An 11,649-nucleotide genomic window follows, 5' to 3' on the forward strand; every position below is an offset into this window, starting at 1 on the left:
TGGTCCCATGGAAAAATATTGTTCTTAGCCGAAATTATTGCCGGTCAAAGGTCAGCGCTTATGTGTAATTGTATTGCGCGAGCGATTTTGAATCGCGCGCCCTGAAAATCGAGTCTAAAAATCTATCTTCTCCTACATTTTTTGAGCAATCACCCTGAAACTTTCAGGATATGTTCTAAGGACCATTTAGAAGAGATTGTCGGGCCAGAATTTTGAGATAGGCCTTAGAACATTTTTTATTCGATTTTGAAAATCTTGGACCTGAAAAAATCGTCAAAAAACGAGGTCCAAGATTTTCAAAATCAAATAAAAAATGTTCTAAGGCCTATCTCAAAATTCTGGCCTGACAATCTCTTCTAAATGGTCCTTAGAACATATCCTGAAAGTTTCAGGGTGATTGCTCAAAAAATGTAGGAGAAGATAGATTTTTAGACTCGATTTTCAGGGCGCGCGATTCAAAATCGCTCGCGCAATACAATTACACATAAGCGCTGACCTTTGACCGGCAATAATTTCGGCTAAGAACAATATTTTTCCATGGGACCAAAAACAGCTGATAGATATCACTCCCCTCTATTATATCAGAAACAACTATAAAGTCAATTTCGAGAGAATTTTGATGAAGACCCCCCCCCCCCCCCCCCGGCCCCCTTAAACTTCTTAGTAGTTAGTACCAAATAGATGTGGGCTTAAGCATAAATTACACCTTCTAGAACACTGCACATTCAAAGAGCACAATACTGAGAACCTCATCAGGTCATGTACTACTTTACACCTTGATAATGTATGCTTTAGTATAGTTATGCAAATCTTTAAGATACAATTCTAAACCACAAAGCTTTTGTGGCAAAATTCAATTAAGGAGCAGCGAGCAAACACTCTAACTACAAAAGGAGGCTATCTGCGCCATTACAGCTGCTGTCACATGACATACTTACGAATTCGAATTTAAACTTTTTCAATCCATTTGATTGTATCAGGATGTTCACTGTACATGATTGCTATCAAAATTAGTGACATGCGTATACCCAAATAGAGGCATATGGCTTTTAGTTCTACTTAAATTTTGTTTTACTTTAAATTGGGTGAAAAAGAACCAAATATGAGCCTGGGTTCATAGCAGTGGTGGGCTTTTGTAGACCATGCGACTCCCAAAGTTTGGTTACAAGTATAATTTCCCACTTTGCAGATGGAGAAACTGCAAGCATATTATGGTAGCCTGCAACTTGTCACCGAATAACAGACGATACAACTGGAGGCATGACAACGTGCTGCCAGTCAAAAAGGATTGAAGCGAGAAGTTCAACAACAAAGCATTCAAACTTGAAGTACATAAGTGGACAGACTTCAAGTCTTACTAAGCAGTAGTTATCAAAGACCAGACTTTAAGATGAGGAGAGAGCCCTTTTAAGAAGGAGTATGATTGGCAGATGGTCTGCGATGAGGATGATCTCCCAACACATCTTTGGGACAGCGGGGATACCTAATATTGTAAATTGTTGACAAAGGAAAGATGGTGATGTAGAGATGATGGTTGGTGAAGAGTATTACCAAGTAGAATGTAAACAAGCACGTCAGAACAAAGAGCTGCATGGCTTCTTAAGGTAGAGGTTGGGTGTAGACTGTAGAGGCTTCTGGCATCATACCTTACCGATGCAATCCTATTTAACTACTTTTGTGTGACTAAGAGTGTGAAGAAAACAGTGATCCAAGAGACGGCTTTAGTCGCTAGCAATTGATCCTATGCAATCTGGCTAGCAAGAGAAAACATGAAATGGAGTCCCTGTACTGCTACAACATCGCACAAAGACACACGTTTCTACCGTCAACTGAGTGAGCTGAGTGTTGGGCACTTAAAACAGTTTAAAGCCACACCTGGAATCTCAAGTACCAGGATCACAGATGGAAGCTAAGCAGATGTATAAACGGAGTTGCTATCTGGAGATATAGAACTCGGACATCCAATAACGTTCCTTTATGCTATAACTTATTCATAGTATTTTCTTGGTCAATTGTTATCTCGAAAACAAGTTTCACAAAATTTAACTGAGACTGGGTGTTTAAAAATTTGAATTAACAATTAACACTATTGTGGAAGTTGCTTTAAGTAATAGCCCTCTCGAGCTTGTAGTAGTGTGTGCTAAAAAAATCAGTATACACATAATGTCACAATGACCCTATATAAAAATAACCCTTCAAAAACTCAATATTTTGAAAATTACCCTTGGCCTTGCGGCTCCAAGTTCAAATCTAAACTGTCTATATTGACAAAGTTCTTTCTCGCCCCTCTGTGCTAAAAAATTGCGTAATGTACGTAGACTCATGGTAAAATGAACTGTGGTAGCAAGAAGATCGAGAGTTATTTCATATTTTGTTCATTGTTGCGCGGCGCGGCCTGAACAAATATTGATACAACATACGAATGGCTCATATTTTTAAAACATTTAAAAATATTTTTTCCAAATTTGACAGTATGCATGGGTTGTTTCAGATCACGTTGTAATATTTAATTTATGTTGAATCAATTTTGTTGCATTGCTTTGATAATTGATCATATATCAGCAGATATTCAATATTGTTATTTATTAAGCTGTATGCGTGGAAAATATATTTTAATTGGCTGTATTTTTAATTTTGGTTGTGATGATATTTTTTGATAAGCAATTTCTTTATCTAACAACAAACTTTTAATTTTAATTTAATGTAACTTTTTACCAAGCGTGCCTGGCTATATGCGCGGCGCTCTTTTCGAGATCCTTCATACAGCCCTAGCCAGGGAGAGGAGCGAGCAATACAAATTAGCAAAATAAGTAAATAACTTTGAAGTTAAGTTTACATTTTATAATCTACCAGGACGGCAGAACGCGCGCTGATCAGTACAATTGAATTCGTTAATTAAATGGTCTTGATCAATATTTAAAACAAATATTTTACAAAGCATCACCTTGCTCTATCCAGAGCCTTTGCGCTTGCAGTAGCGCGCGCCCGCCTTACGGCGGTTTTCTTGACTTGTGAAACAAGCGCGCCCGAAGTGGCGCGAAAGCACATGGTTAGGCGAAAGCTTAACGGGTGATACTCGTAAAATATCTGTTCCATATATTGGAACCGTCGACAAGTCCAACTCGGCGCGCGTCCTGGTAGGTTGTAAACCTACAAGGCGAAAGCATCACCCGGTAATAATTAATTTATAACATATTTTCATTATAATTGATGACTTACAATTTATTTTTATTATTGGATTTTAACTTTTTTTATTGCAACATTCTGCATTTGCTTAAAAATAAATTTTTCCTTCTATTTAATTATTTTTGATACATGTTTCGTATCCAAATATGATAAATGGCATGCAACGTATGTCAAAATTGTTTTATCGAATTATTTTTGTACAAACTAATGGACAATCAAATTTACAAATTAAGTTGAATTTACCTGGGGACCCCGGGCTATTATATTTATGTTCAAAGTCATATGAAGATTAACGGGTGCTACTCGTAAAATATCTGTTCCAGGACCGTCGACGAGTCCAACTCGGCGCGCGTCCTGGTAGGTTGTAAACCTACAATATGAAGATTGATTCACGATGTCAATCTAATCCTTCGGAGCTCGGTGCAAGGCCCAGTTCATCTCGCCGATCTCTGATAGTTTAACAAATATGGTTTTCTGTACGTCCTGGTGTCATTCGAATTGAAGTTTGGTGATCGTTACAAATTACAGATTAAATTTGTTGTCGTACTGGTATCTTGTGGTGAGGTGATTTAGTAAAACAAAAGATATGATGATATTTTTGGTGAGGAAGACCGTCCTCTACAAGTAACTCCTCTGGTAGAAATGTAAGCCTGTATGGGCTAAGTTATGTTTATAGCCCATAGCCGATTGTCAAACATGTTTACAAGATCTGACATGTAAGACATAACAGTCTTATCTCAATTTGCCTTTGCTACCCTGATGGTTTTTGCAAACAAGTATATTCTGCAGCTGATGAGTCACTTATTGTTCAGTCTGCAAAGAAATTGTTTATAGTTACTATTTATAAAACTAGTGATTCAACGGGGCTCAGGAAAGCCCTGCAGGTACCTGGGTCATAAATGGGCTCAATTTACACTGTCACTGAAATTAAACATAGGAATAATAATACTTTGGATCTACAGGGTGGGTCAAAAGTCAGTACGCATGTACGTTGGCCTTAATAGCTCAGTCACTGAGTGCCAAATTGTAGTAATTCTTTCTGGTATGACTTTCTACCACCATTGGTTCGAGAAATTTGTCAACTCACAAAATATTCGTGTCCATTTTTTCGAATGAAGGTTCATTTTTGCATTTATTTGACAGTTTGGATAGTCGGATTGAGCCAAATTTTATTGAATTGTGTTTGGCTATCTCAATTATGTTTGTCCTGAAAAAATGAGAGTTGTAGCTTCTCGGATGATTAAGATATGAAGCATAACGAGTTAATTCATTACGTGTGATCAGGTGATTGGCTTACCTTATCACGTGATAAGGTGACCCTGTTAACCACCCTGTTAAACATTATGGGAATCATTAAGCCTGCTCAATTAAGGTGTCTTGTCACGGTGTCACATAATAGCTTAGTCAATTTTGTTAACGAGATATACAAAATACTTGATAACTTCGTCATTTCAAATCCGTTTCATTTAATAACATTTAATAATCTACCGTTTCTGAAAAAATTTGGCATCCAGCATGTTCAGAGAGAACAACATAAGTGTTTTAATATTGAATGGGCGTGGTCTAAAATATTCGAATTTTCAAATTTTGGCGACGGAATCCTCAAGGTACAGTATGCCATCTGCAAAGCAACAACTCTCAAATATAAAACACGGCGGAGGTATTTAAAGACCCAACGTATGGGTACTGAATTTTGAATTAAATGGTGAATTAAATGGAGAAATTCATAACTAGAACTTGTAGTAATTACGAAAATCTTAAATCTATAAGTAAGTTATAAGTAATCAAAACTACTGTAGAGGGAGAAAAATTGTTTTTTCTCAGTAAACCATATCCAATATCCATTAGTTTATAATTAATTGGCAGAAGTACTGCAAGTTTTAAGGAAAGTGTCTTCTAGACGAGGATTAAAGTTCATCAGTTCCTTTAGTTAAAGTGTAAGTTGTGACATATATTCTCACTCTTGAGTCTCAAAGCCTTGACAAGTCCTTGAATTGAGCTTTTGCAACTCACTACCTTTAGAAATGCCTTCTATCTGAGCACAAAGATGAATGTGTAAACCTGTCAGATGCGGCATTTCCCCGAGTTTTTTGTTACGTTTCGCCACTGCCACTGTCATCTTCCAAATCTGCCACACTAAGATCTAAAATAAAACATACCCTTGCACTTTTAATTTTAGTCCTGTTGACATATAAACTGAAAGTTATAATATTAACTCTTAATCTTACTGTTAATATCATAACAGATTTTGGAGATAATTTGTTTACACTTACCTGATTTAGATAATGGCAAACATGCACAGAAACCTCTTGCCCCATCAAGAATGTCATATGATGAGGCGAAGAAACGAGGATTGTCGGAATGATTTACATCTCACTTCAGCTGGTAAGTTATTCAACAACTTTTATTTTTTATCAAATATTTTCAAATAAGTTAGGTTGTACAAGTTTTGCATGACCATTGACCACCTATACGTCTTTTACATTTCTACTAAATCAGAGCCTAACATCAAGTTGACACTGATGATTTTACAACAAAACTCTGGTTTGTTTGACATCACATTAGTCAATAACTGAGAAGTTTTGCTAATTAGTGTTGTGCTTATAATATTATTTCATCTGATAATCTAATCCCTCCAGGAATGGGTCAACATCCTAGTCATATAAGTTCAACGGGTGTGGAATTACACTAATTACACTATTAAGCTGTTGTTGTACTTTTAGTCTTTCTCTGCACACATTTGCCCTATTAGCTTTTTACCACACTTTTCTGCACAATTTTTGCACATTCTTGAGTATCTAAAATCCATGTCCACTCCAAAATTTGGGAGATTATTTCATTATAACTTCAGAGATCTTTCCACTGGGTACTGCTGCCTGTATTGAGATTAAATCGTTGTTGATTTTCATAATTAACTGTTTCAACATCACTAGGAAAATTTAACATATAGTTCATCGTAATTGGATAAGCCTATTGATTAACTGTGTGAAGAAAGTTTTTCCTTGTTAAGCTCATTTCCCAAAAATGCTGCACTCAAGCTGGATTGCAATAATTGTAAAATTCTGCTGCAGTTGTACAGGGTCCGGGACTCTAGGGCGTAAGACTCTAGGGCGTGAGACTTTAGGGCGGCGCCCTAACCCTAACCATCACCCTAACCCTAACCCTAACCCTTATCCTAACCCTAACCCTAACCCTAACCCAAACCCAAACCCTAACCCTAACCCTAACCCTAAGACCCTAGAGTCTTACGCCCTAGAGTCTTACGCCCTAGAGTCCGGACCCCAGTTGTACAATAATTCTGATTTCACATAACTGAATTAAATTCCTTCAGGTGTAGGACAAAATTCCAAGTTGCGACCACGTGATCCACCTTACAACGACCAACACTACCAAAGTGCTGGACAGGGCCTTATTTACAGGAACTTACCTGCTTTCCCTCCCAGACATTTCAAGGTTTGCTCCTAGCCTTATTTGTTATCCTATCTGTTTTCTTGTCATTCTGAATCAGTTTGTATCATTTGTAGAAACAAAGGAATTTATTTACAACTTGATATAGAAGATAAATCCTTTACTCAGGTATTACTAAGTACTAATACCGCACTTCTATAGCTGAATGGGCAAACCCTCTAGCTCTTACAGTCACACGAATAGCTAGAATTTATTGGGCCTAGAAAAGCATTATAAGTCGCTGTTGCCAGGGAAACAAATTGGAATAGTGAACATTAATTCCATTACCGAGAACTCATTTGATTTTAATACTTTAGTACAGTGAATGTAACTTCACTTATTTGAACTCCGAGTCAGTCAGCAAGCTTTGAACAATTACAAATCGAATCAGTAAACGTTAATGTCATTACCAAGAACTCATCTGATATTAATTAGTACAGAGAAGTACAGTCTCTGAACATTAACTATAGGGACAAAGTAGGATTAGTAAAATCTGAACACAACATTATCAGAAACCAGAAGTCACAAGGATAATAATAATTATGGCAACAAAGAATATTTTCTTGTTTAACTCCAGTCTGCCCCAAGTCTCCATCTACTAAATCTTAAAACAACACCCCTTATTTTCAGCACACAATAGATGACCTGCTACCCCACGGTCTAGCCAAGTCTCAGCGTCCTGTGATAAGTGACCACTATCTGACCACTACAGCGCAATACCATGACAGAAAGCGCGGCTCACTACCTGACTACAAGCGTGCAGGCGACAGCGACAAGGTGCTGTATATCCAGGAGTTTGCTAAGAAGTTGGATGAGAGGAGATGGAGACCTCCTCTAACTATGGGGTGAGGAGTATTATCTCTCAGTTTCACTTTTACTTTCAGTGTCATTCTCAATTTCACTTTTTGTTCTTTTATATCTTGAAATTATCTGCAACCACTGGAAACTACTCTTACAGACGTGGATGAGTAATATAATATTAACTACTTGTATCTATTATGCTTATCTGTGTATCCGTTTATTACAAGTTAATCCACACATTTTATAAACGTTTTCTTACTTGCTACCCTGCTTGTTATATATAGCCTTATTGTAAAGTTTATTGTTCAATTTAATGTTATAATTATAAATCAGCTTTATAATTATAAATCAGCTTTGTTCCCTGTTTTAAAGCTAAAATAATTCGTCTCTCCAGTAACCAGAAGTCAGAGTGTCAAGACCAGTACAAGGGATTGCCGGTAGTTGAGATGAAGCAACCTGATCGTGGCCCTAAACCCTTCCAGCTACGACAACACGACTCTAACGGACCAAGCAAGGTTTTTGCTAATTGTTAAATTGTTAAATTTCACTCCGAGAATTATACGTATCATTAAAATTAAACAAAGAAAGTATGACGAAAAATTCCGCAGAATTGTTCATGTTAGTACAATATTTTTACTGATTTGCTGGGTCGTGGAAAGCTGAAATTTGTATCGAGGTTTTCTCCGGATATATTGCTTCCAGTATCTTGATGACGACTTGTGTCACTCTCACCGACTGATTGGTCACTGGTCAAAAGTTCAATCAAAACCGCGAAATTTCGGTCAAGGGAGGCAGAAAAGCTCCTCTTCAAAAATCTTCAAAAATCTCATTTTTAAAATTCTGATGATTTTCCGTTTATCAAAGCTTTCTTTGGGAATAAAAATTTGAGTGTACCTCACTCGTGTCTTGTGCCATCCTCAGTGACCTTGTAATATGTTCATTCGAGGAAAATTCAGTAAAAACAGTAAAATTTTGGTTACGGAAAGCTGAAATTCGAATATGTCCTACCAGTAGTCCATATATTCAATATTTTCATTGCCAAAGAAACGACCAAAAGGTAGTAAACCCCTGATTTTCTCAGCGAATGATACCAACGACGCAAAACAAGCAGACATCAGGAAAAACCTACTATGCTGTAGATCAACAAGTTCTGAGGAAACTAGACCCGTATAGTACAACTTCTCAGGTCACTCACAGACCTTTTTCAAGGTAAGTAGAACCCTTGCACTGGAAAGTTGATCCTTGGATCATGTTTTAAATTTTAATGTTCTTTATCTCACCTCACTCGAATGATTAACTAGGTATATAAATTTTCAGTTTTGAGTCAGGCTTATATTTTATAACAGGGCCACCGTACGATATTTAATTTAAAAAGTTTGTATTTTTGCACATAAACAATTCTTTTTACTCATAAAAAGCTGTTATGCGTGTTTTTATCATCATTCAATCACAACACCTTGCATAATGCATATTTTCATGATACTTCACAGTCGCCAGATAAGTGAAAATAATGCTCATATCTTCACTTTTCTCCTGGGAATTTATCATACGTAACAACAACAATTGTTTGTAATGATAGGTATGTGACTTCATGTTCATTTCAGTAATGAGTTATGCGGGTACCCACGCAAGGATATCGCTACCTACTGGGATTGCGAAGGTGTGCAATTAAATAAAATAGGGTATTTACAAATAGTATAGAGTATTCCACAGCTTTAGCAGTTACGAAAAGTAACACATCTCACCTATTTAAATTTATTGACGCCGAGAACCCCAATCTGAACAGTGAACTATGTATGATAAACCTCATTGCTTATTTCAAAGAGTTGTATCATTATTAACAAAATATCTCGTTGCAGGATACCCGAAAGCGTGGGGGCACGGAACGGACAACATCCAGCTGGTGAAAAACATCGGAAACAAGTCTATGGTAGACACCATGGTATTTCAAACAGAGATAGCGAGGCAGTTGAACCCAAATAAGGGAGTGCACGTGCCCCATAGTGGTATTAATATCTCTAGTGAGCGCCCTAGAGAAGTCAGAGTTCCTCCTGTACCAAGTTAGTTATAATATAAGTTACTTGCATAATGTGTAGTTGGATTTAATTATTAAGTTACAATTATTCAGAATTAATTTTTTAATTACCATTTGTGGTTGATCATAATCTCTACTTTTTGGTACAGGTATATTCAGAAATAAAGTTAGCTTTTTAGAGCATTTTTTCCATAAGTCTTTGATAAGTCTTGACCATTGAAAATGTTTTGCATTCTATAAGCTCTATCAAACCACAATTGTTCAAACCATCCGAAACCAATATTTAGGCTTATAACAAGCCCACATTTGCTTTACTTATACTATCCTTTGTTATGGAGATAGATGATTGCTTTAGCATTAGAAATAAACATCAACTTTAATGTGAATTGAAGTAATTTTGTTAGCGCTTTTCTTGTGTTTAGAAGTGGACAGGCTGTAGTGGCTCACTGCATAAAATGTTTTGCAAATCTGACCTCTCGAACAAATCAAAAATAGAATGAATGATTGTTAAAATTTGATTACTGTACTGCAATTACTGCAGCGGTCTTACTGGATGCTTTTTAAACACCCTTCTGTTCTTAGAAATTCACTATGTAAACTATTAAGCACGATCATGATACATATTTAAACCAACTTGCAAAACATGCTATTTGTACTAACATTTTATTAATTAAATAACATACGAGCCTATTTGCATACATAGATTGGTCGGGAGACCTAGATCTTAAACAAAGGTGTTTAAAATTTTATAAATAGTGTGCAATTCTGCATAAGATGCTTGACGAAAATCAGACAAATAATTCCAATAACATGCATTAATGGACCAGGACTGTCAAATATCCGAACTTACGACCTAATTTCTCGGATTGTTGCAGATTTGGGACAGGTTTTGTCAGATTAGGCTCATAAACGTGGGTGGCGACGACATAATGTTTAGGTCATTGCGCGCGTTGCTACTAGCAACTGAGACAATATCGCCACGATTTTGCTAAACTGAGTCCAAATATAGCGAAAGCGTATTAGAGTGCAGGTCTTTAGGTTTATTGCCTTAGCAACAGTCTTAACTTAGCAGTAAACAAGCCATACTCGTAATTATATGGCTGTTTACGAACTGAAACGTTTCAGGGTCGTATGCGGTTAGAACAGCGCCAATTCCGATAAGCTACCAGACAGCCAACAGTACTTACGGGACGATTCCACGATCTGTTCAAATCTTACAGAAGATGCAGGTAAAATTCACGGTGTCAAATTTTTTGAAAAATTGTTGTTGGTTACACTTCATCAGTGCAACCAATTTCAACTTTGGTGTAAGATAATATCAATTTGTAGTTGGTATTACATTTTTCAGTTGAACCAATACAAAATATTTCAGCGAGCACCACTTAATCTGACTGGATATAGGACGGACCCCGCAGCAAATCTCGAGCAAGTTACCGTCCCGTTGGTTCAATTTGCTTAAATTAGGATCAAACTTAGATGAAATACACTTGGAATTTTACGGAGATGAATTTGATTTTACGAGGACTAAAAACCGATTGAATTGACCTGATAAAACTTTAAAGCTGGAATATCGTTTATGTTAACTATAATATTGTGTCTGCAATGTGTTATGTCGATTCATAGCAGGTTTTAAAGCTCGTTGTTACCATCGAGTCATAAATAATTTTAGTCCGAATTTAGAGATTTTGTGAAATTTTTAATAGATTCGTGATCGTGAATACATTGTACAGCTATTTTTGAAGACAGATAGGTTTTTATTATTAAAATTTGCATGTTCTGATTATTATATAGATACAATTTTTCGTCGAGATATTCTTGTAACGATCGACAGAGTAAAGCTGTCCAGTGATTGAAATTGTGAATTTCAGAGCGGAATTGATAGTTAATAAGCATTTTTGTCAAGAAGTTGACCTCAGGCCACCAACTGTCAGCAATTTAGCAATAGATTTTGCATGACTAATCTAAGATATTGTAAAGTGCATGTGTCTGATTACAAGTTTGTTCACACTTTGAAAAAATCTCAGTTTTACTTGCTTAACTGATCCCTCTGAAAACACAATGAAACAATGGAATTATACCGGAAATAGGTATTGGTCACGTATTTTATTTCCGGTCAATATGTCATGAAAATATCAATCACGGTTTGGATATCAAGTTCATTCAACAATCAGTCCTATAAT

At 36.5% G+C, this 11,649-nt stretch overlaps 2 protein-coding genes across 3 annotated transcripts in view; one reads left to right on the top strand and one right to left on the bottom strand.

Annotated features, from left to right (window-relative positions):
- LOC134817921 (heat shock 70 kDa protein 4-like) overlaps window positions 1-11,649 on the bottom strand; it is a 47,803-nt gene that overhangs the window by 10,811 nt on the left and 25,343 nt on the right. The window lies entirely within an intron of this gene.
- LOC134817897 (stabilizer of axonemal microtubules 3-like) lies at window positions 5,469-11,481 on the top strand. 2 transcript variants are annotated; one of them, XM_063827266.1, is made up of 10 exons: window positions 5,469-5,571; window positions 5,826-5,861; window positions 6,518-6,639; window positions 7,264-7,478; window positions 7,829-7,949; window positions 8,516-8,643; window positions 9,039-9,094; window positions 9,294-9,494; window positions 10,595-10,698; window positions 10,842-11,027. In XM_063827266.1, exons 1-10 carry the CDS (start codon window positions 5,472-5,474, stop codon window positions 10,926-10,928), a joined length of 1,170 nt encoding a protein of 389 aa, XP_063683336.1. In that variant the 5' UTR covers window positions 5,469-5,471; the 3' UTR covers window positions 10,929-11,027. The 2 variants fall into 2 exon arrangements, with proteins under 2 accessions (XP_063683336.1, XP_063683337.1); XM_063827267.1 differs by lacking the exon at window positions 5,826-5,861 and having other exon boundaries at window positions 10,842-11,481.

This window comes from Bolinopsis microptera, chromosome 7, assembly GCF_026151205.1.
Source record: "Bolinopsis microptera isolate Bmic1 chromosome 7, MBARI_Bmic_1.0, whole genome shotgun sequence".
NCBI classification, from domain to species: Eukaryota; Metazoa; Ctenophora; class Tentaculata; order Lobata; family Bolinopsidae; genus Bolinopsis; species Bolinopsis microptera.

What these genes read in the sequence shown, in the direction of transcription:
- LOC134817897 (XM_063827266.1), top strand. Translation starts at nt 5,472, where the DNA reads ATGGCAAACATGCACAGAAACCTCTTGCCCCATCAAGAATGTCATATG. An exon ending in TAGTCATATAAGTTCAACGG is followed by an intron (nt 5,862 to 6,517) that starts GTGTGGAATTAC and finishes AAATTCCTTCAG; the next exon opens with GTGTAGGACAAAATTCCAAG. An exon ending in TACCTACTGGGATTGCGAAG is followed by an intron (nt 9,095 to 9,293) that starts GTGTGCAATTAA and finishes ATCTCGTTGCAG; the next exon opens with GATACCCGAAAGCGTGGGGG.